General features: G+C 41.4%; 3 protein-coding genes across 5 annotated transcripts in view; all 3 read right to left on the reverse strand.

Moving 5' to 3' along the window:
• Positions 1 to 376: 376 nt before the first annotated feature.
• si:ch211-22d5.2 (serine/threonine-protein kinase NIM1) lies at positions 377 to 8416 on the reverse strand. Of its 2 annotated transcripts, none has more exons than XM_038734677.1 (4): positions 8325 to 8416; positions 3870 to 4166; positions 2516 to 2784; positions 377 to 1687 (listed from the first exon to the last, which is right to left on the reverse strand). In XM_038734677.1, the coding sequence occupies exons 2-4, from the start codon at positions 4141 to 4143 to the stop codon at positions 929 to 931; spliced, it is 1302 nt and encodes a 433-aa protein (XP_038590605.1). In that variant the 5' UTR covers positions 4144 to 4166; positions 8325 to 8416; the 3' UTR covers positions 377 to 928. The 2 variants fall into 2 exon arrangements, with proteins under 2 accessions (XP_038590605.1, XP_038590606.1); XM_038734678.1 differs by lacking the exon at positions 8325 to 8416 and adding an exon at positions 4504 to 6942.
• Positions 6938 to 12710, reverse strand: LOC119915016 (coiled-coil domain-containing protein 152-like). Its single transcript, XM_038734554.1, has 7 exons — positions 12596 to 12710; positions 11652 to 11720; positions 11350 to 11414; positions 10422 to 10557; positions 9936 to 10063; positions 8325 to 8435; positions 6938 to 7066 (listed from the first exon to the last, which is right to left on the reverse strand). Exons 1-7 carry the CDS (start codon positions 12708 to 12710, stop codon positions 6938 to 6940), a joined length of 753 nt encoding a protein of 250 aa, XP_038590482.1.
• A 2207-nt stretch (positions 12711 to 14917) lies between these two features.
• LOC119915103 (growth hormone receptor-like) overlaps positions 14918 to 25068 on the reverse strand; it is a 29603-nt gene continuing 19452 nt past the window's right edge. For both annotated transcript variants that reach the window (XM_038734684.1, XM_038734683.1), the window contains 4 exons: positions 24703 to 24847; positions 24351 to 24441; positions 19073 to 19142; positions 14918 to 16851 (listed from right to left, as the gene is read on the reverse strand). In XM_038734684.1, the coding sequence (XP_038590612.1) occupies positions 16009 to 16851; positions 19073 to 19142; positions 24351 to 24441; positions 24703 to 24847 (1149 nt within the window). In that variant the 3' untranslated portion in view covers positions 14918 to 16008. The remainder of the gene's footprint in view (positions 16852 to 19072; positions 19143 to 24350; positions 24442 to 24702; positions 24848 to 25068) is intronic.

Below are 25068 nucleotides of genomic sequence, written 5' to 3' on the forward strand. Positions count from 1 at the left end.
CAGCCGAGTTGGGTCTGACCGGTTTGTGCCGGCTGAGAGGGGCCCGAGTATCATCTGGTGTCCTGCCAGCTGCTGTCGGGACTTTTATTTACCAGCACGCACTTAGTGAAACTTTGGTAAACAGAACACAACGGCGCGAGATCAGCTCTGTTTGGGTGCAGCAGCAGCAGCAGCCACCTGCTCTGCGCCGCAACAATGAAATCTGCGTGACGCAGCGGTTTTTTTCTCTCCAGCAGTTTAAGTTTTTCATAAACACTACGAGTCTTTTCAAGAGACAGAATAGGTTTAATTGGGCGAACGCTTTTCCCTTTACAATGGTGTGCGTCATTCTGTGCACAGAAAAGGACTGAAAGGTAAAATCAGGTGCACAGACATATTTTGCATCATAGTTTTATTGGATCCGTTGATGGACAGAAAATGAAATATTAACCAATGCAGATTTTTTTCGTTTTACATCCTAACTAATTACTAATTGTGTTTGTGCTCTGGGAAATTGCAAGAGTGTTTGGGATTATTTTATAGATCTGAGGGTCCCAAGAGAAAAGTTACAGAAAATTACTGTTTAAAATTTTTCTCTGACTTCTGCTTTTCTTCTTTGTAAAAACTGGATGCTTTCACCTCTTTGCTCCTCTAAAAATCCTTTAAATCAAAACATTTGAGAAGGAAAGATCACTCTTTAGTTGAATGTATATAGATGCTTTCACAACTTTTCTGCATTTTCATCAGGCACTTTCACATATACCTAAGGCTATCCCATAAAGATGCCTTGGAAAGAGTAAAATAAAAATGTATCAGAAGCTACAAACTGTGAAAAAGCTATTGTCAGTAAAACACTACAAGCCACTTTCCCATAAACAATGTCAAATTACATTTTAAAAAAGTAAAATAAAAATAGAAGTCTGTATAAAAAAGTGTCTCCAGCAGTCTGTTATGAAAGCACACAGAATTTGGAGGTATGTCTGAGGCCCCTGTAGGCCCGGAGCCCTTCCCTTTTGGGGTCCCTCACCATCCCTCGGACCACTGGGGGAGTGTCGTAGCCCCTCCTTTTCTGGGCTCGGTGCAGCAGGATTCGATGAACCCCGGTGACAGGGCTGCGGCTGTCTCTGGGCTGATTGTTCCGGAGGTGCTCCATGGTAAAGCCGAGCTCCTCCAGCGTGCTCCTGACCTCCTCCTGCTGCTCCTCCATGTCCCCGCTCTCTGAGTCCAGCAGTGTCTGCATAGGGCTCGCTGAATCGTGAGGCATACACAACCAGGGAAACTCCACAGGTAAGAGCCAATCGCAGCCCAGCATCTGGTCAATGGCGTAACGGTCAGCAGGGACCACCTTCAAGATGCCCTTGATGAGCCTCTGGCAGGGGCCGGGCACCCAGGGAGGGATGGTGTAGGCGCCTTCGATGATGCAGCGCCGCAGCTTCCCCAAGGTCTCAGCTCGGAACGGCATGGTGCCGGTCACCATGAAGAAAAGCAGGACCCCCATGGCCCACACGTCCACTGGGGGCCCCAGGTAGCACTCGTCCCTGAAGAGCTCGGGGGCGGCGTAGGGCGGAGAGCCACAGAAGGTGTCGAGGATGTCGCTGCGGTTTGGAACCCGCGTGCTGAATCCAAAGTCAGCCACCTTCACACAGCCGTTGCTGGTGAACAGAACGTTCTCCGCCTTCAGGTCCCGGTGAAAGATGTTGTTGTTGTGCTGCACGACAAAACATAGCCAGCGGGATAAATTTTCTGTTGGACATTTTCTTTTAACCTGGGTAGCAATTTCACTGCCTTGGCCATCATTTCTATTGACAATGATAACCTTTTACTTTTCAGCCTAATTCCTTAGGTCCTGGGTTTTTCATTAATTACTAAATGCACGCTTGACAAATCTCAGTACTGATCGCACAGAGTACTGATCGCACAGAGATTAAATTGATAGACAAGCGTATTCCTGAATGTTGGAGTAACACTTAAAGGGACTGAGACAAAAGAAACAACCTGATCCGAAACATTGCCACATCATCATTTCCTTATGAGCATTTCCCGTACCAGTCCAGTGACAGGCAACCGCATCTTAATTGTGTATGACAATAAACACTTGGTTAATGTGAAAAGCTCACAGTCACAGTCACAGTCAGTTTGGTTAGGTTTAGTCATCAAAACTACTTGTTTAGGTTTAGAAATATATCGTAGTTTGGGTTAAAGTACGTGACGTAAATCACTTGACATAAGTCAGTAACGCTATTTAACTTAAACGGGTCGTAATAACGTGCTTAAACCAACAACCTTCTTGCACAGTTCCCTCACACTGTGTGTGAGGTTCCGCTGTCGCCACATGTAATCACCTGTGTTATCAATATGTCTGACTGCACAGTGTCTAGTATCTATTATTTTTATAAGATTTAATATATTTTATGATATTTCTACTTGTAATAGTGGGGAAGGCAGCGTGACAGTGAACTAGGATGCACCAGGACCAACATGATTTATATGGATAAATAAATACAACTGAATAATAAATACAACTGAATAAGCTAACCATATATTTGATGGCAGAAATGATCTGGGCGAAGGTGGTCTTGCTGGTGTTGTCAGACAGTTTTCCCTCATTGCAGATCCTGTTGTGGAGGTCTCCTCCTCCTGCGTACTCCAGCACCAGGTAAAGCCGGCTCGGCAACTCCACTACCTCGTACAGACGGACCACGTTGGGGTGCTGGAGGCACTCCATGCTGCTGATCTCCCTGGAGAGCAGACGCTGGGCCTGAAGGTCCAACCTCGCCTTGTCGACAATCTTCAGAGCCACTTTGTCTGCATGAGGACAGATGAAGGGACATGGACACATTAAACAACAGTCTGGCTGTCAACAAGTGCACATGGTAAAATACAAACTCTGGACTTGTGTACAACATCGAAGATGAAAGGGGAACAGAAACAACATATAAAGACTAACAACTTAACAATGAAATTATTAATCAGTGGAAAGAAAATAAATCAGTGACAGCTGAACAATAGTTTATTTAGATAAATTCACAAACATTATCTGCTTCAAGTTTCTGAAATTGGAGGATTTTACTCTTACTGATTGTAAACTGAATACTATTGGACAGACAAAAACAGTAGTTGAAGACCTCACTTTTAGCCTGTCTGTCGTTACCTTAGTTCTGAAACAATTAGTCAATTAATTAAAATTGATTATTAATCATCAACAATTGTCATAATTGGTTTATCACTGAAATCAGCTTTCTCTGGCTCCAGATTGTAAGAATGCCCTCTGTTTCATATTGTAAATGAAGTGTTTTTGGATTTTGGTCGGTCTGACAAAACAAGCCATTGGAAAACATTTGGGATCTTTCAATGGGCTGTTTCACTATTTTCTGACCTTCTAGAGATGATCGTCAGATCAGCTGATAATGAAAGTACTGCTTAGTTGCAGCCTACCTTACTTTTAACCTTTTACTAATTGAAAACAGTAACTGCAGCCTTAGCAAGGACCAGAGTTCTGCTACCCGACCCGGTTGTGCTGCCAATCATCTGCACCGTGCTTGTCAAGAAGAAGTATAATGCCCAGTGAGAAAGAGAGCATGTAGCCAATGTGTTATAATACATAATGATGAATGAAATATAGCCAGCTTTATAGATTTGGGTAGTGTTCGGCTCTGTCTCTCTACACACAGGTATGGACTGGGCTGGGTTTGGGTCTCTGTTTCAGAGTCCTCTGTTGTTTAACTTTCTATGACCACCCTCTGCTGCTCATCCCTTTCCTTAAGCTAATCACAAGGTGTTCTGCGTATCTCTAAACAGGGAAGGCACATTTAATTGGGAAAGGATTACAGGCAAAGTTAGCAGGAGAAAATGGGACTCTATCGCAGATGTCAGATCGCGTGTACACCTACCTTTAGTCAGAGCATGGAACGCCAGTTTGACTCTGGAGAAGGTCCCACAGCCGATCTCCCCGCGGACCTTGTAGAAGCCCACCCTGCGGCCTATGATCAGCTCCTTGATGGTCTTGTCGTCCTTGCACATGTCGGTGGTGAGCTTCTGCAGGGGGGTGAGCTGCAGCGGGACGGCGGCCTCCTCGTCCTCGGGGCCGACATCGGAGCTGTCCGTCAGGCTGTAGAGGCTGTGGTGGCGCTTGGTGCTCGTCACCTGGTACTCCCTTCCAGGCATTTCTGCAGCAGGCTGAAGGTCATCTTCAAGAACATGATAACGTCATTAAGTTCATGGCTACTTTATTTTCCTGAAATTCCTAATCGAATGTAAAAAACACCGTAAAACTATACTGAACACAGCTTGATAGCAAATACTCAGGTAGGGAAACCAAATTTCCACTTAAATTCCCCCTTAACATCAAACATACATATTCTACACTTGCTGACTGCACTGACATATTAAATACAACAATTACAAAATTTTGTACACATATTCCTGTACTTTTACAAGAAAGATCTAGCCCTCAAATGGCTGCAGGTTTACAAATACGTCAAGAATATAGAATGAATGTAGAAAACATGAGTCTAGTTTTCTTACCAAGTTTGCAAATTGCTGCTCTGCATCAAAACACAGCCGTGGAAGTCATTGCAAGCAGCAATACAAAAAGTCTTTCAGCCCGGTAGGACCCCGAAAAGTGAACTTTCTTCTCAATTACATGACTGACAAAGAAAATCCTATCCTTGCGAGCAGAACGCCGCCGTCGCATCATTCTCTGTCCTTACTATCGGACCACTGGGCACTGACGGCCGAGAACGCAGGAAGGGAGGATCGTGTGTGTTTCACCCGTCAGTCAGGTGGACAGTCATCTCTGGCTTCCCTGGCCACACCCCTCACAGCCCACCTCTCCCTGTCTTCACCTGCTCTCCCAACTCAATGAGGGACGGAGGATTAAAGCGGTGTTGTGAACTCTAATCCTGTTTTAATTTAGGTTCGTCCCAATCCCTTCAAATGACTAACATCAGTTCAGGGTGGCAAAGACGAGGCCAAAAGGTTGCAACAGACGACAAAATATGCACATGTATTTGTATCTACAGTAAATATGACCAGGATGCTTTGGTTTGCAGGTTTAGCACAACACACCTGGGTGAGAGGAACGGCTGTGTTACGCAGCTAAGGTCAATCTCCTGGCTTTTGTGAAGATGAAATGTTATGCAACAGTGTTACCCAATGTTCCCATAGAGATTAGCTCCCTGTCTCCTTTAGACGCTGGCTGAGCAGCGCGGATAAAGAGATTACACATGCACGCATGAAGTCAGCGGGAGGAGTGCCTTCATTCAGGTGTGCTGTCACTGTGAGTAGCAGTGGAGGGGCAGCGTGGACACACGACAGTCAAAAGACATCAGAAGACTTTTCCTGTTCCTGTATCTATTCTGTTCCTATCTATACATGTCACTTAGTATTTCACCTAATTGTATGTTCAGAGGTGGCTTTGAACAGTATATGAATGCTTTTTTCCTTTCTTTTTAAAAATATTTATTAATGTACAATATATTGAGGAGGTGTGTTAATATAATGCAATTTAATGTAATGTGTTATGTAAAGTATGTCAGGCGGGGGCCCCAGGTGGATTAGCTGACTCCCATGGCATCTGCTAATGGGGATACTTAAATAAACAAAGCAGGACAGTTATAAGTAATAATTGTATTATAAATAATTATGTAATGCACGTGTAGTTTTATAACTTTAGCCTCGTCACAGAAATTGTGGTATCGGCAAACATGTCGGCCTATAAGGAAGAAGACATTGCAGTACAGAAATGCCAAAGATGTTTGAGGTCATTTAGAAACAGGGTCTCAGCTACATAGTGTGCTGACCAGAGAATGCGCTGCACATATTTTGGATGGAATTCTTTTACAGCAGCATTATTTTCCTTAGTCATCACTGATTGATCTATTTCCCGAGGTGATGTCTTCATATTGCATGTTCTTTAACAGTCAACAACCCAAAGATGTCCAGCTTACTATACTATATGACAAAGAAAAGATGTAAGTCCTCACATTTAGGAAGCTGTCTGGCATTTTTGCTTAAGAAACGACTGAAAACATAAAGAGTAAAGAGAAAATAGTCTGCCTATTTACTAATTAATCATCAATTAATAGTTTCTGCTGTCAATTACCCATTTTAAGGGATCCTTAAACTGTTGGTTTTTGATATTTAGTTAAAAACATAATGTTATTAAACAAATATAAGCAAATGTATTGCTCGGGCCAGTTTTCTTTTACTCTCAAATATGTAAACAGATCTGCCAAATCCAGTATCAATAGGGCTCTACTAGTGTCTGTAAATGGTGCATTATCAATCACGGAAGGGAATCTTGGTACTGAGCTCAGATAATGCAGGAGGACTGCTCAGGAGTTCATGTCCAGAATGACTGCAATGTTCCCACTGAACGCTTCACTCTCGTGTTCAAAATCAAACTTGGTTAAGAGAAAGAAACTGATCATTATTCAGGTGACGCAAAACTTTAAAGCTCATGAGAATAGCAGATAATTTCACACTTTCCTAAATATCAACAACATATCATTGAACACAAATTACAACAAGTAGTGTTCAAGGGAGAGACTGACTTCAAGGAATCTGAAAAACTAGGAGAAATGTCTTTTTTCTTTGAATGAAAGGAGAGAAACAGGTTTAATTCCCTGAATGAAAGTGGCCTTCCAGCTATCTAATGTACTTAGAACAGCTCTTCTCCTGCATCCGCCCCTCCCTGCCTCCCTCCCATGCAAGCGCCTGATTGGATTAAAGCCTTAGACAGGAACCTACACGTGTTTAAGTGTGCTCTCTGCACACTGGTCGCCTGCAAGCAGGACAGTGAGACTGTAAATCTAGTCAAGTGTGACAGTGCACAATGTGCAGTGTAGTTCAGAAATAGTATCTGGAATCTGGAAATATCAAAACACTTTAGTAACTTCTGTCCCCTGAGAAATGCATATGCAACTGCAGAGCTGACAGGTCAACAGCTTGTTAGTGTCTACATCTTTCTCCTCTTCAGACGGCTGTCGTTCAGGCCGCCGGCACGCTGGTTCTCTTCCAGCTCTTTGATTCTCTGACGCAGAACTTCAATCTCTTTGTTCTTCTCCTCCTGGAAGAACTGCAACTTCTGAGTAAACACACGCACAGTTAATCCACAAGAAAAGGGCAATATAAACACAACATGCCCCACATTCTCTGAACAGCACAGCTGGAAGATAATAAAAAATCCCACCTACTAATTTAAAACCTTTTATTCAGTGATTATTTTGAATGGCTGCTCCAGGTAAATGATGGACTGTTGACTTTAGCGTACTTTCTATTTAGTGCCTACTGATCAAATTTGTTCTAGGGCTGGAACTAATGATTATTTTCATTATCGTTTATGGGTTGTGAAATGATTATCTTCTTGATTGATTTAGGGTCTAAAATGCAACTCATGATTTTCCTGAGCCCCAGGTAAAGGCTTCAAATAGCTTATTCAATTCATAATCATAGAAAACAGAAAAGCAGCAAATTCTCACATATGAGAAGCCGGAACCAGAGACACATGAATTTGCTCTGGGCAGTGACATTTCTGTGTGAGTTGAAAATGTATCAACTGCAGTGAGATAATTTGCACTGTCTCTTGGTTTTATGAGAAAAGAAACCGGCACGTTGCTACCTAGCTACGGCTCATGTCTCTGCAGTCAGCATATTGGCTGTTTGGGGTGAATAAAGTTGAACGATGCAGCTGTCAAATTCATTAGAGTAGCGTAAGGTAAAAAATAAAGTCTGAATACCAATTTAGGCTACCCATCAGACTTTTGTCCTTCAGACAAATAACAAAACTGATGGGGCATGCTGGGAATTAGCCCGATGTTGCTTAGAAAGCGGGGACTGGAAGGATGAAGCAGCAGGTGAAATCAACTTGTTTGCTCTGCTCTCAGCTGAGGTTTGCACACCAAGGTTACAAACAGACAAACCCAAACCACCATTAACACCAGTCACACTAAGGCAAGGATTATACTTTCCGCGTCCGCAAGTATGCGAGGGTCCGCTAGGGTCCGCGTGAGGAAAAAATAATCATCAGTGGGGGTATGTGTAGGGTCACAAAAAATGGGACTAGCGCTACCAGGGCAACAACTACTGCTCATTTGTGGAACGTGTCCGCCAAACTGACTGCTGAAGGTAGTATAAACAGAAGTGGTCCACATCTGTCCGCGTGCGTATAATCAAGGCTTAATGATTCTGTACTCACTCCTTCACAAACTGGAGTATGAAATATGTTCCTGCACATCAAGACCTGGAGCACAAAATTGATTACCTCTTCAATTTGCTTTGTATGTTGTTAGTTACCTTTATAATGGAAAAGAGAGCGTGTAAAAGACATTGTGTGGCCTGCTCACCCTCTTGAAGACACTCTGTGGAAGAAGGCTGGAGCCATGTTGTTGCTCCTGCCGCTGCTGCTGTTGGCTCCACTGAGCTGCACTCTGAACTCTGGCTAACTTCGCACCAAACTGCCAAAACACACAGAGCAAAACGCCAACCAGCTTACAGAGAGGCCGAAACTGACCCCTATAGACCAACGCAGAGCTGTAGTTCATCTTGATATAATTCCTTGAGGCGTCTTTTCACAGAGCTTTCCTGAAAACACTCATGTGAACTGTGTCTTGTTGTCAATACATGAAAGTAGATTGCAATTATTCCAATAAGCCATTAATCAGTCCAGTGCTTCCCCTATATGCATTCAGCAGGGGCGCACCGCCGCTGCTAAAATTTCCCACGATAATTAAACTATGCGCTACAAATGTTTTCACTCACACACTGTGGGAGCACGGCAACACTCAATGCTTGGCTCGCTTCCTCTCCTCGTTCTATACAAAACATCTGCGTGACAGATGCTGTTATAACAGCGTAACTCCTGTGAGGAATCAGGAGGTGCGTAGCGAGTGTTTGATTGTCTGAGCGCCAGAAAGTTAGCTAACATCCCCCCTCCCCTTCAGACTGAGCTGAGCAGGAAAGCTTCAGCAGGCTGCGTCTTTTGGCTGCTATGTAACTTAACATTAGCTCAATAGAAAGTAACTGGTAGCTGTATTTTATTACTGCCTACTTGTCCAATGTTGAGAACATCAGTTACAATCTGAGAGTAAACTGGTGTAGCCTGCAGCTATTTTTCAGATGAAAGAGTGGTTGTTAGGAAAAGAAAGGACGGAGGTGACTGAAGGAGCTGAGGTTAGTAAAGCAAATTAGTGATGCAAACTAGTCCTTTTAAGCTAAAGAGGAGACATTTCTTTTTGGATTTTAATGTGCAAATAAAATGCACCTCAGAAGGGAGGAGGTTTCTCATGTCGCACACAAATGGCAAACATGAACAACCATATCTATAACGATTCTGAGGTCATATTAACAGGGTTTTAGGGGGTGATGTCCAAAACATGCTGTGCAAAAAATGTTAAATCACCGTGGAGAGCATCATAACTTTCCCCAAATCTAAAGTTTGTAGTTCCTCCCCAGTAGACTGATCTTTGGCTGTTGGTTATTTAAGTATTATCTGCTCTAGCTTTTCCAACTCTTTGTTCAGACATATGGTGAAAATAATGGCCTAATGTGATGTGAAATTACACATTTGTCATTGAAAAACGTAAAATTGTCTTGGAGGAAGACCCCCCACCACCCTGACCATGACCACCAACACCAAAACATTCAGCTAAAGCTCACATTAAACTGGGAAAACACTGAAGCTTTAAACTATTCTGATGTGCATCGCATGCTCGTGGAAACAAGAGCAATACTGCTGAGACATGTTGTGTTGGGGTTTTATATTCATACAAAAACTTCACCTCCGCTGCTATAACTCCATCCTAGGGGAAACACTGCAGTCTATTCACATGTAAACCTGATTATTATACAGCAGCCTTGTTTAGCTTTTTAAATTCTTCTGAGTTTTTCATTGTACATGGTTAATTGATTCACTCCAGAATCACTGTTAGAATTAAGAATCGGTGGCTTTTAATTACCTCCATCTGTAACTTCAGAAGCTCGCTCTGCCTCTCCCTCTCCTGGTTCTTCAGCACCTTTTTCATGTCCTCCAGATCCCGATCCTGTTTCTCCAGAAGGTTCATTACTTCAGCATCTTTAGCTTCTACTGTCAGAAAATAAAACAAAAAGCAGAATAAAATACAGATTCATCTTAAACATACTTGTTTTGTTTTTCTATTTTTGTCTAAATAAATTTCCGTTGTGCTGCTCTGCGCTGATGCTGTGAGCTGATCCCAGGACAAACTTTTCAGGGATTACTGTTATGAAACTCTCACAATGTCACTTTGATCATGTTTTACTGAAAAATGAAGGAAATGCAACACACATCTGTCAAGTGTAAAACAGAAATTTCAGGATATTTACTCCCTTGTCTATGTCCTGTATAATGACTTTAATGCTGTAGGGAGCTTATAATGTCAGTATTCCCTGAAACCTAAAACACTGACTGTTTTGTGAGGCCTTACACTGACTGAGAGCCTCCCTGTGGGCGTCCTCCACCTCTCTCCTGCACTGCTGCCTCACAGTCTCTAGCTCCCTCTTGTGTCTCTCGCTTTGTGCTCTCATTTCACTGACCAGCCGCTGAACCTCGGCCTCTCCGTCCTGATGACAACACACAGGCCGCAAACACACACACACACACACACACCGCATCACCGACTGACGCTAGAGTTCAAATTACTTCTACAAGGTCCAAGGTCCAAGGTAGATTTATCATTTTACAACACAGGGTTGTTTAACGAGATGAAGTTGGAGTTGCCTTTATGCTACTCACAAAAAGCAAATGTTATATACTAGGGTAACACTTGAAATTGCTACTTAGTATTAAGGTTTTGAAAGGCACCAACAAGTCTTAAAATATTGGTAAGAAAATATACGTAGGGAATCATAATGATGTCAAACTGAACTCTAACTCAGTAGCTAGAAAAAAAAAGCTTTGAGACTGAAAATTACACCTACAAATGATTTCTGTCTCAGGAACACTGTCCTTTACTGCCGTGGCTTGATGTTGTAAGTTGAACTATATTTTTTATCAGAAATATAAATAAAATAGAATAAAAACATTTTATTTTATTCTGTGCAGTGACTGCAGAGCTCACAAAGCTTAATATTGCTGTGTGTGCACAGTAATAATTAAAGGCAACCCACTTATACACATCAATGTGTTTATCAATTCAGAGCTTCACTCATTTGGATTTTGGCAGCTGGATAGTAACAGGACAACATTTACAGAGATAATAATACATAAACTGAAGGTAAACTTGAACCTTGTGTACAGCTTACAATAGATAAATACATTTCTGGGAACATTGCTAACACACAGAGCACATGACTTATCCACATGGAAATGGACACATTTGCCTTTTTTGAGTTCACTCCCTCCTCACTTCTTACCTCTGCTGTTCTCTCGTTCTGTTGTTTCAGGTTCGCCATTTTGTTCTTCAGTCTCTCGTTCTCCACTACAACATGAGCAGTTTGTAAGTAAATGCTTACAGAGAATTTCATCTTCGGTATCCCAAATATAAGTGTAATACTAGTTGGATATCACACAGACAATAGGACATTTTTATTCTTTCCTGTGGTAAATCTGTGTTATATGAGTGCTTAAGATTGACCCTGTACATATTTCTTCATCCTGGTTTTATTTTGATAAATCACTTATCAAATATCTGTGTCCAATGGGTTATTGCAGTTACCTCTGAGGTTGCACTGCTCCTGCAGAGTCTGCTGCAGTCTGTTCACTGTGACAAGAAGACTGTCTCTCTCTGCAACAGGTAGATTCACAGAATTAGCAATGTTTCATGGTTTGTGTGATTGTTTTCAGGTGCCATATATATTTGCAGGTTCTGCTATATACAGTATCTCACAAAAGTGAGTACACCCCTCACATTTTTGTAAATATTTGATTATATCTTTTCATGTGACAAAACTGAAGAAATTACACTTTGGTTCAGATGGTGTCAAGCGTGTGTGGCGGCAACCAGGTGAGGAGCACAAAGACAACTGAGTCTTGCCTACAGTCAAGCATGGTGGTGTGAAGCTCTGGTGAACTCCATGCCCAAGAGGGTTAAGGCAGTGCTGGAAAATAATGGTGGCCACACAAAATATTGACACTTTGGGCCCAATTTTGACATTTTCAATTAGGGGTGTACTCACTTTTGTTGCCAGCGGTCTAGACATTAAAATCAAATTTAAACTGTTAAACAAGCTGTTCACTCACTACTTTACATTGTAGCAAAGTGTCATTTCTTCAGTGTTGTCACATGAAAAGATATAATCAAATATTTACAGAAATGTGAGGGGTGTACTCACTTTTTGTGATCCTACATAACGTGTATACAACCAGTGAAATGTATTAATTAATTAATTAATGCTTAATTTTCTTGGTTATAACTTTACCTTACACTATCTGAAATCCACCCATCTGTAAATTTGAACAAATTTAGGATTTCCTTTCATGAATTGAAACTGGAGACAGCAGGTCAGGACTGTCATTTGACAGAAATCACCAGCAGAGGGAGACATTACAAAAACCAAGCATCACAAGGACTTTAAATCGCAGGAAAACAAACACTGTAGTCAAAAATAATAATAAATAAATGTGAAGCTCCAGCTTTCAGATGAAAGCGCAAAAACTCACCCTCAATCAGACTTTTCTCCTTGGTCAGACAGAACTTCATGAGCCTGTTGGCATCCTCCAGCTTGATCTCCAACACGCTGTTTTTGTCATTAACCTCTGTGATTTTCTGTTTCATAAAAGATTTCACTACTTATTTACAGTTACATTACTCATTACTGATTTTGGGTGTATGTTCGATAACGTTAAATGTTCGAGTAACGTAGTAGTGTCAGTTTAGTTTTATATCAAGCTATGGCTTTTTATTGTGTTTTGTTTCTTCATTTTGATTTGGTTGCTGTAACATTAACAGTACAATTTACCTTTGTGATTATGGAAGGCAACTGTTATTTATCCAAGTTACAGTTAACAAAATAGAAACTATCATAATCATAACTGAAATTAAAAAAATAGAAAAAGTAACTGTTAGCTAACAAATGTTGATCACGGTCATGGCACATAACGTTAATCACATAATAACTCAAATTTTCTTTTTTGTCAGATTATGACTAAGGTTATCACTCATTTAACTTAGTCAACCTTGAGTTAGCTAACGTTAACGTTAGTTATCATCAAAGTTAACTTAACTGTTACCTGTTCAAGTCGAGTAAACTCTTCCATAAACTTGTCAAGATTAACACAGTTTAACTTTATCATTTTACTAGTCTAAGAAAGAACAAACAACGGTAATAAAACGTTACAATAATGTTACGATAGAAAAATAAAACAACTTTCGTGGCCAGCAACAAAGTTTCGCCGTTAAAGCTAGCTGACACCCTGCACGCGCTCCGTCTGGTTTCTGTTGCGCCTACAGCAGTGTTATTATGGTAAGGACGAGGTGCGAGTGAGCGGGAGGTCCTGAAAGATACATACGCGTTTTTTGTGATGGTCTTAGTGATTAAATTAACACAGTTACATACAACGGTAATATGATATTACTAATAATAACAATGTTGATAATAGTAGTTTTAATAATAATATTATTTATTATTATTTGACCTATTTGAATTATTTGAAATTTGACCTTTCACCAGCATAATTCCTCAGCAGGTAGTTCAGCGTTGTCATGGCTTCTCTTTCCTAGTGTCCTCTATTATCACTGGTACAGATATCATAAAATTTTACTGTACCAACTATGAGATATTGCACTCAAAACATCCCTCAAACTGGGAACTTTGACCTTACAACAAAATAATTCCTTAATAGGTGGCATCATCATTGTCATATCATCTCCTTCATAATGTTCTCTACCATCACTGGTACATATATCAAAACAATTTACTGTAGCAACATGGAGAAATTATACTCTAAAAACCCTCCATTGGCGAAAATAGACAGTTAACATTTTTGTGAACTTTGACCTTTGGTGAAAGGTCAAAGTTCACATAAATGTTAACTGTCTATTTAGTTTTCACTGTTGGAGGGATTTTTAAAGTGCAATATCTCATAGGTGGTACAGTAAAATGTTAGGATATTTGTACCAGTGATACCAGTGGTACCAGTAGAGGACACTAGGAAGGAGAAGCCATGACTGAACTTACGTTGGTGAAAGGTCAAATTTCATATAAATTATGTCCAGATTAATAACAAATAATAATAAATTATACTACTATTATCATTATTGTATTATATATATTATTGTAATATTTTTATTGTATTTGTGTTCATATAATCACCAAAACGTCACAAAAAACCGCGTGTGTATCTTTCAGGAACTTCGGCTCACTCGCACCTTGTCCTTACCATAATAACACTGCTTTAGTTTAGGCGCAACAGAAACCAGACGGCGTCTGGCTTGACCACGGTTTCGCATTCGGCTGCTCACGTTACCGCAGTTCTTAAACGGCTGTGAAGTGCTTGCACAGGGGTTCGCCGATAACATTTATCTACTGGCAAAATCTCTTATGCAAGTACGTTTTTCTACTTCAGTATTTACTTTCGTTGTTCTTTTACTTAACATTTCAGAACAAAAGTGTTAACAGTTAACCTTACACTTAAAGTTAGACGCAGCGTTAGCTGTGTGAAACCAATAGACTATGAAACGGTAACTTACATAAATACTTTAGCTTTCTGAATGGGAGTTGTTTCACAAATTAATACATAACCATAATGCATAAAGTTAGCCTACCCACTTTTACTTAAATTGGCAATAAATAGGATCAACTGTAATCCAAATGTGCAATTTCCCAATGCAATGCTGCTACTTTTACTTGAAAAACCCAATTTGTATGGTTAATTCTTCCACCCCTGAATAGGAGTAACATTTTACTCCTCTTGCAAAGTCTTTGCAGTGCTCTTTGCAGTGCTGTGAAAACATTTACTAGGTAAGGTTAATAAGAAGACAGACAGGTATGAAAGTACTTTATTTGCAACAATTTGAACAGTTAAATGCAATAACTGATGATCTACCTCAGCATCATATGTGTTTTTAATCAAAAACATAAAAATAAAAAAAACTTTTAGGCTACAGTCCATGCATTCAAAAACAAATACTGACTGAGCATAACACTGACAAACCAAATGATTTATGCCAGTTCTGAAACCATTTCCCAGTTTAGAACATAATGGCATCAAAGTATAAGCATCTAATATTGTATGCTACAGCTGATCCTTTTACATAAAGCTCTTGCTTTATTTTACTTGTTTGGTAGTTCATGTGTTGGCAACAAGGTGATACCCCAATAAGGCTGAGTATTTAAAAAGCAGTGGTTAAGTAACATAATTTTACTGTGGTAACAGTAAACACTGATTTATTAAAAAGGCAGCTTTTGATATGTACCCTGCAAATGTTTGTAAAATTACATTACATTAAATGTGTTCTCATTTAAAGCTGCATTAGTCCATATTTACATATTTACACTGAATGAAATGACTACCTATACAAACCATTACCACCAACTCTGCAGCTCTGCAAAGCTTTTTAGCAGCTTTTCGCTCCTAGCACAAAACAGCAGACAAAATGGGCGATGGGCTAGTGAAGAAAATGGCGGACAGAAACATGACTCTAAATGAATGATAGCTAGTGTTTCTAATTGTCAGCTGGTTGTCTAAATAGGCAACTAGTTAGCTGTCTAATTAATTCACTAGGGCTGTGTGTCTGTCAGCTTGTCTTGTTTTCTGTCCTCTTGAGGCCAAAAAATGATCAATGCAGCTTTAACACAGTTACTTATTTAATAAGTGGTTTTGTACATCTGCTCTTTTCCCCTCATACCAAACTTCCTACCATGCTGACTTTACAGCCCTGTCAGAGGGAGTAGCGGGACGAGGTAGAGGTGGTGGCAGGACAGGCCCCGACACCCCTTCAACTATTTTAGGAGAGCTGACACTCAACCTCATGACCCACAATCTTCAAGACTGCTCCCAATCTTATCTCTGCCTTTGACTATGTCATATATAGTATACATAATTGTCTTATCTTTGCACCGTTCACCGCTGATCTAAGGTGTGATGCTTCTCAAAAGGTCAGGGGTCAAGTAGCCGCCTGGTGTCGGCATGGTCTTTGGGATTATCAGCTGGGGAGCAGGTGATGAGTTTTGTGTCAGTAAGAGGCTGTTCTGCCCGTCAACACCCTCTACCACGGTGTACATGGGAGCAGGGGGAAGAGGGGACGTGGGGGTGGAATCCAATTCGTGGTAAGGCGACGGTGACGGCGAAGAACACAAGTCTCGTCCTGTCTGGCGCGTTTCACTCATGTCTTCTGTGGACAATCTTGGGCTAATTTCTCCTGCGTTAAGCTCGGAGGTGTAACCCCCATGATCTGTATTCACCACCAGGAGCTGAAACTCTTTCTTTTCTTTCTCCTTATCTACTATTATGTCTTTCTCTGTGTCTTTGCTCAGCAGAACCTTGCCAGACAACATCACCTCACTCACCTGGGTGTACATTCCCCCTATGCCTGGCGCTACAAAAGGAGGCTCCCCATTGGTGGGACTCTGGACCGGGGAGCTTGGCTCACAGGCTGTGAGGAATGACGGTTCTTTGCTGAGAGTTTGAGTTGGGATGAGAGGAAGGAAAGGTGATGGTTCCGGGTCGCTGGGGAGATCTGGGTCGCAGCAGCTGGCCCGGCCCGAGTCGTCATCTCTGAAGCCGATGGAGAGGGGAGTGCAGTTGGAGGACAGGGAGCGGTGCATGAGACAGTCTGTGTCCAGGTCATTCTGTCTGTCGTTCTGCTCCTCAATGTCCAAATCGATGAATTCCACCCAGGGGTCATTGTTGTACAGCTCCGGCCTCAGATCAGGGGGCCCTCCCAGGATTGACGTCAACTCCCTCAGCTTCCCCTTCTGTGAGATGAAGAAAATAGATTAGTGAGTTAGGTCGATTGCTTCAGGGATAATACCGCTTCCACTTTATCACTCCTTCTGCCTTTTGTTAGCATGGCCATCTCATCTCACTGGGAATGCGGTGACATTGCTAAAAACACGTCACACAGGTCCAGAAGCATGAGCAGTCAGACGATCAGAAAGGTTTAAACTAGCTGTTGGGACCTCACAACATGGGGAACAAAGAAGAGGCCTACATGTAAAACACAACAACAACAAAATTCCTCTGGTCCGTTCAATCTCACCCGAATGTGAGCTTTAAGTTTAATCCAAATCCTGGATTCTTACTGGCCGAGCCCCATGAAGCACAGAAACCTCCTGTGGCGCGACGATGACGTCACCATTTAAGAGGAATGGTGGACCCTTCCACTGTGACTCCGGAGGCTACAGGAGGTGAAAATTTTAACTCGCTGGGCGAGACACTCAGTTTTGTGTTTGCTGAAGACATGGATAACCGCTTCGCCCCACTAAGTCAACTCTGCTGTCGCCCGAGGAACAGCTTTACATTTATTCATTTAGCTGACGCTTTTATCCAAAGTGACTTACAAATGCTATACATGTCAGAGGTCGCATGCCTCTGGAGAAACTAGGGGTTAAGTATCAGGGGAAACAATGGTGGATGGGTCACAGTGGGGGTTAGAACCCGGGTCTCTCACACCAAAGGCATGTGTCTTATCCATTGCGCAATCACCACCAACAGCATTTACAATTGGACTCGCTGACAGAGCGGTACCCCTGCCATCATCAGTCTCTGAGCCTGAGAGGACTTCGCCGGATGACCTACAGTAAATGGACTTATCTAATCGCTACCAATAGCAATCTCTTGTGAGGAGCACAGACAAGTTTATTACTGTTTAATTTTTGCATTGCTGTGGGAAATAATGGACCACAGTGTCCTGTTTCCTGCTGTGTGCCTCTGGCTCTGTGCTTAGCCTGTTTTCATTACTTGTTTCGGTTCCACGCCACCAGGCCTTTACTTGTGTTTGTTTCTGCCTCTGCACTTTATGAGACAAAAGTCCAGTAACACAGCTGCCAAATACAAGTTTTTTGCCAGGTTCCTGTGTGATAAAGGGATACTAACTGCGTTTTTCCACCGCAATTATGATCTCTTGATTGTCTTAGTTTCTGCCACTGCATGTGGAGCTATTAACAATACTATGTTTTTTGCCTTGTTGGACTTTGATCTAGCAAATTACTTTGTTGAGTACAGATTTAAAACTATGAAAAAAAGACTTATTCAGAAACCAGAAATTACTTTTGAAAGGGAAATACATATACGTGAACACAAGCACAAACACAAGTTTCCTCCCGCCTCCACAGACACACATCCATGGCTTACCAACCCTTACCAACACAAAACCTTTTTGAGTTATTGGCCATTGAGACTTCACATTCCACCTCAATACAATGGAGTCAAACAGAATTTAGTTTGCTGTGCTCAAATTATCACCAAATGACCTGTACATTTAAAACAATGAACAGCTTCCTCTTCCAAAAAAAAAGCCCTCGTTACTCAAGATATAATAACCTTACCGTGGAGTAGGGATGGGTACGAGAATACGGTATATCGATGACTCTATTACTAATCGGACACACAAATGATTAATTAAAAAAAATATTTTTTTTCCCCCTATCTTATCTTTTTTTCCTTTACTATTGCATTTGTGTAAATCCGGGTGTGTATAAAAAAAACATGGCGTGGCGCTTCTCAAACAGCAATCTAAAATATTACTATTATACAATACTGTCAAGTCATAATTGCCGGTGTCACAGATGATAAGGCGCTCAAAAACACAGTCTGAAAAAATGCTGACTCTTCCAAGGTCTGACAGGAGAATGCCACACAAATATGTGATTTATGTTTTGCTTTTCCATTTATAATCAGGGTTGTTCTCTGTGCGATTAATGACTCCCTCTGTGAAAAGCATGAGAATCAGCTGTGGAATGAGAACTTATACACACACACACACACATATACATATATGATTAAGGTGAAATGATCCCTTTAAGTTAGGAAGTTGGGAATGATGACAAAATCTATGTTAATCTAGGTCAAAAGCTCTGCTGGGAAAGATTTCTGTGGACCTGAAAATTGTTTCCCTCATACACTTTAGGTGATGAATGACTTTAATACAGATGTGCAAGTAAATGAGATCAAGCATCATAACATGTTGATAAATACCTTGAGTAGTTCAGAGTCAATTCCTCTTATTTTAGGTCCAGGAACAGGAGGCAAAAGAATAACCATCAACCTTAGGGAAGCAAAACAGGAAAAATTTAAAATTTGACATAATACATGCAAGGCAAGGCAGGTTTATTTGTATAGCACATTTCAACAACAAGGTAATTCAAAGTGCTTTACATAAAACATAAAAGCAACAGGGAAATATAAAAAAGCAACATAGGGAAAAAAATAATAAAAGTGTGTACAATCAGGGTTAAAAGAGTTAAATGGAAAATAAAAACAGGCTGAGGGGTTGAGCAAATAACTGAGTTACAATTATTCTGAAAAGAGAACAAACAGAGAAGTACACTTAATCTACTCTCTCTAGCTAGTCTGTACTCGGGTCCATAGCAATCTTTGGGTCCACTCAAACTCCAAAAACCCTCGGACACTACAGAGAAACCAGGACATGTCTGTCCGCAGGCCACTTTGATCCAGTTATACTCTGGACCCACCTGCGCGTTTACAGGTGGACAGAGGTCCCTGCAAATCACTCAATCACTCAGACGCGAGATTTAAGACCACTTCCTTCACTCTGTTCAATCTCACTATCATTATCTTTTCACTCAATTACCTACTCATTTCTCACCGTGTAAATATTTAATTAAAAGCAATGGTAAAAAGCTAAAAACAAAGAAGAAGAAAACAGGACAGTAAAAGTTACAGCGCAGTGTAAGTTATCAATCTACTAGTTAAAGGCAATGGTAAAAAGAAAAATCTTAAATATTTAATTAAAAGCAATGGTAAAAAGAAAAGTCTTCAGTCTTAAATTAAAAGAACTGACAGTTTCAGCAGACCTGCAGTTATCTGGGAGTTTGTTCCAGATATACGGAGTATAATAGCTGAACGCTGCTTCTCCTTGTTTAGATTTGACTCTGGGGACAGAAAGCAAACCTGCCCTAGATGACCTGAGAGGTCTGGATGGTTCGTAACGAAGCAGAAGATCAGAAATGTATTTTGGCCCTAAACCATTTAGTGCTTTATAAACTAACAGCAGGATTTTGAAATCAATTCTTTGACATACAGGAAGCCAATGTAAAGACCTCAGAACTGGAGTGATGTGATCCACCTTTTTGGTCTTAGGGAGGACTCGAGTAGCAGCGTTCTGAATCAGCTGCAGCTGTCTGATGGATTTCTGTAAGGACACTATTACAGTAGTCGAGTCAACTGAAGATAAATGCATGGATAAGTTTTTCCAGGTCTTGCTGAGACATAAGTCCTTTAATCCGTGATATATTCTTCAGGTGATAGTAGGCTGACTTTGTAATTGTTTTAATGCGGCTCCTCAGATTCAGGTCTGAGTCCATGACTACACCAAGATTTCTGGCTTGATTTGTGGTTCTTAACGTTACAGATTGAAGTCGAGTGCTGACTTTCAATCGTTCCTCCCTGGCTCCAAAAACAATAACTTCAGTTTTATCTTTGTTCAGTTGAAGAAAATTCTGGCACATCCAGCCATTGACCTGCTCAATACAGTTACTCAGCGCTTGTATCGGATCATAGTCCCCTGGTGAAATGGTTATGTAAATCTGTGTGTCATCTGCATAATTATGGTAACATTTTGTTGTTTTTCATGATCTGAGCCAGTGGAAGCATGTAAATGTTAAACAAAAGAAGCCCCATAATGGAGCCTTGGGGAACTCCACATGTCATTTTTGTCAGCTCAGATGTGTGATTACCTATAGACACAAAGTAGTCCCTGTCCTTTAAGTAGGATTCAAACCAGTTTAGTAATGTGCCAGAAAGTCCAACCCAGTTTTCAAGTCTGTCTAGTAATATTTTGTGGTCGACCGTGTCGAATGCATTTTGTCTGTGAAGAAGGAGGCAAATTCATTGCAGGCCCTGGTGGATAGAAGTTCAGAGGCTACAGACACAGGAGGGTTGGTTAGCCCGTCGACAGTAGCAAACAGGGCACGTGCATTATTAGTGTTTTTGGTGATGATGTCAGAGAAGAAGGACCGCCTTGTATTTCTCAGTTCTAAATTATTAATGCGAAGTCTAAGATGTCATAATGAACCTGGAGATTTGTTTTCCGCCACCTGCGTTCAGCTTTTGGACACTCTCTTTTTTTAGTTCTAACCAGCGTGACATTTCTCCATGGAGATCTTCTCTTACCAGAGACCACCTTCACCTTGGCTGCTGCAATGGCATCAATAACATTTGTAATTTTAGAACTAAAATTAGAGTGAGAGGGCGGGTGTCGAGGAGAAAGCCTCAATACATTTTTCACTAGTGTTTTCAGTGATATGCCGTTTTGTGAACACCTCTGTTTGTACATTTGTGTGCACGCAGATAGCACTCTCAAAGAAAACACAGGAATGATCAGAGAGAGCAACATCAGTCACCACAACCTTGGAAATGTTCAGACACTTGGAGATGACTAAGTCCAAAGTGTGCCCCTTATTGTGTGTGGGCTCCATCACATGTTGGGTCAGTCCATAATTATCAAGAACACAACACAGTTCTTTAGTCCCTCTGTCCTGGGGGTTGTCAACATGGATGTTAAAATCACCAATAATAACTACACAGTCAAAGTCAATACAGATTATAGACAGCAGTTCACCAAAGTCATCAAAAAGGTTTGCACAGTATTTAGGGGGCCTGTAGATATTTAGAAAAATAGCTTGAGAAGAGGAATTCAGCTGAAGAGCCACATATTCAAAAGAAGCAAAATTCCCTTAAGACATCTTTTTGCATTGGAGGAAGTCATTAAACAAAATGGCAACTCCACCTCCTCTCTTATGCACTCTAGCTTCACTCATAAAACTGAAGTTGGGAGGGGTAGACTCAATAAGGACAGCTGCACTGTTATCTTGGTTCAAACCAAGTTTCAGTTAAAAAAATGAAATTAAGATTGTGAGTGATTATCAAATCATTGACTAAAAATGTTTTTCCTGCCAAAGACCTAATGTTTAACAAAGCTAATTTTAGTGTGTTAAAAACATTATCTGGCCCACTTTTTTCGACAGGCTGTGGCTGACGAGGAATTAATACTAAATTTTCAGGATATGTTGAGTGTTTCCTGTTTCTTAACACATTCACCGTGCTTTTTCTGTTACCTGTCAAGACAGGGATGGAGAAGACTACCAGCACACTGGGCCCTGGCTTGTCCTGGGAAGAGTCATGAGTGCTATTTTCCTTGTAGCCTGGACCCAGCACATATCAGACAGAGCTTACTGGGCTTTTTCGCCATTGCGGAGCGGGAAGGCGGGTTGTGCGCTGAATTTGTGACACGTGTCAAACCTGGAGAACCAGTGGTGGAGGTGGACGGTGAGGGGGGTTTATGATAGAGAAAATGGGAGTGGAGCAAATAAAGGTACAGGGAGTAAATTTGGTCCCAGCGCTAACCAGGTCTTCCATGTGATCAGTGAAGTCCAACAGTGGGGAGAGGGGAGAAAGGGTGTCTGAAGATAAGGGTGACCTAGATGGGGATTGGGGGGGGTAAAGATGGTGAATCCTCACTGTTGGTTTTCAGTGAGGGAGGTGGAGGCTCTTCCTCTTGGTTCAGTTGTCTCCCGTGATAAGAGCTCTCTTCCGGCGGGGGCTGAGGTGGCTCTCCTTCAAGGTTTCGGGCGTGTTGTGTTATGTCTTCTTCTTGTTTAGATTCCTCTTGTCTCTTGTCCTTGGCAGAGGGAACAGATGAGTGACGCAGAAAGTAAAACAGGTTGGAGCTGAACAATTTTACTCCTGACTTGTTAAGGCGAAGTCCATCTGCCTTAAAAAGATGTCTGCGGTCCCACAGAAAGTAAAAGGTTTTCAATGAAATGCACTGAATGGACAGTACATGCCGTTGAGAGCCACGTGTTCAATGCCATCAATTTGCTGAATCTCTAAGCTCTTCTTCGGACTGGCGGTATAGGGCCACTGATAAACACCTCAGCATTCAAAGAGCTGACTGTGTTCAACAGATTATTAAAGTCCTCTTCCAACACTTCAGACTGTTGCTTCACAACATCATTGGTCCCGATGTGCAGTATGATATTTTTCACAGCAGGATATTCAGCCACAATATGCAGGATTCTTTCTGCCAAGTCAGACACAGTATTCTTCGGAAAGCAGAGTATTTTGGTGTTCTTACTGCACATGCTTCTTACATCGTTAACAGCAGAGTCACCCACAATCAGAGTTTGAGGCCCAGTCGTTAGCTTTCCCTGCAGCCTTTTACTTTCTGATTTACTCTCAGTCCTTACCCTTCTGTGTGAGGACGGGATGTTATCCAGGTCATCAGACGGAGATCCAGGGTCCTGCAATAGTGGTGAAAATCTGTTCTGCTGTTGCACACTCGGTTGTTTGGGAGGTTTGTTGCTAACTCTCCCTTTCGCAGATGTCCACGGCTGTGTCCTACCAAGAACAGGGGTTGAAGAGGCGCTCTGCCTGGATGATAATGCAGGCCAGCCAGTCGCATCACAAATCTCAGGGCGCTGGGTTCTGCCTGTTACTTGTCCTCCCATTTCCCCAGGAAATGATTTACTCTTAGGCTTTGCTCCAAGAGCGTTCCAGGGAGGACTCCAACTTTCCTCCTGCTTCTTGGTAGTCTTGTTGGTGCTAATTAGCCGTGTGTTAGCATGTTCTTGTCCACTGTTTTGGGTCCACGGTAAAATAGTGTCATTCCCACATAGTCCATTCACTTCCACATTCACTTCCAACCTGTGGATCTTGGTTTCCAGTACTGCAATCTTCTGTAGAAGTTTGTAGAAGTCGTCCATGGAGAAGGGGGGCATGTTGTTGCTAATTAGCATTAGCTGTAACTCCAGTCACTGCAGTACAGGCTAGTGCTATTGATAGGCCGCACTCGCGTAGCACTAAGATCATAAAAGTTTTTAAAGTATGGTAAGAGCCAACTTTATCTGACAGGCCCAATAATTTAAAAGTATCCAAGAGCTGCTGATTTCTAGCAGGAAAAAAGAGAGTTTCAGCAAAAGAATGCAAGCAGAGGCAAGAGCAAGCAGCAAAGTGTCTGCACTGTAAGAAAGCAGGACGCTTCTGTTGCATGACAACAGAAAACACACTTCAGACCTCAGTATAAACAACGAGGAGCAGCTATACAGAATGCCTTGATATTTAATACCTTTGTATGACAGCCTCCATAACAGAGACACTGAAGAAGTTTTTCAAGGTCCAGCAGCCCACACAGTGTGCTGATTACTGAGCAGCAAACTGCCCTTTCTCATTTCTCTACACTTTTTTCTCTCCTTTCAGCCCTACACAGACATTTACATGGTTGTAAAACACTTACTTTTCCTGCTGCGATATGACGACTAACATCAGGATGGCCAATAAACACAAGGCACCAAAGACAAGCAAGGCCACCACCGGGAATCTCGACACTGGGAAAAGAAATTCACATATACTTAATATATTGGATTGTAAGATCAAAAAAATCTATCAAAATAAATAAATGAAAAAAGCAACATGAAAGGCTATGTTAAGGTTTTATATTAACAAATGTATAATTCACTGAAGCCTTTTCAGGCATGAAATATATAGCATTGCTGCTTTTATCTATCTGTTATCTATGTATTGCTCTCTATCCTTCAGACTCAGACATGACAGGACTTTTATGCAAAAACAAGATGTTGAGTTTTTACCTTTAGATGGGATGTGGACGAAAATCGAGTCACTATATTCTCCAAACTCTTTCCCACCAAGCATTTTGCACCGGACCCGAATCTCGTGATTGATGTTAGTTTGAAGCCCATAAAGCGAGCGATGTGTGCTTTTCACAAGGTCGACCTGTGGTGGAGAAAACAAGGTTCAAATACCAGACGCAGTGCTAAAGCTTTACTATCTTCTCCTCAAAGAAACATTCATGTTTTCCTCGACATTAACAAAAATCAATTAATGTATATGAGAGTCTTGTAATCTTCATATCAACTGCACTTACTGAGGATAACTGATGCACACAGAAGTATGTTTTAATATGATACTAAAATTCAACCTAACTGAATTTAGAC

Source organism: Micropterus salmoides, unplaced genomic scaffold (assembly GCF_014851395.1).
Source record: "Micropterus salmoides isolate LMB-PRFRI ecotype aquatic unplaced genomic scaffold, ASM1485139v1 Ms_hic_scaffold_20, whole genome shotgun sequence".
Taxonomy (NCBI): Eukaryota; Metazoa; Chordata; class Actinopteri; order Centrarchiformes; family Centrarchidae; genus Micropterus; species Micropterus salmoides.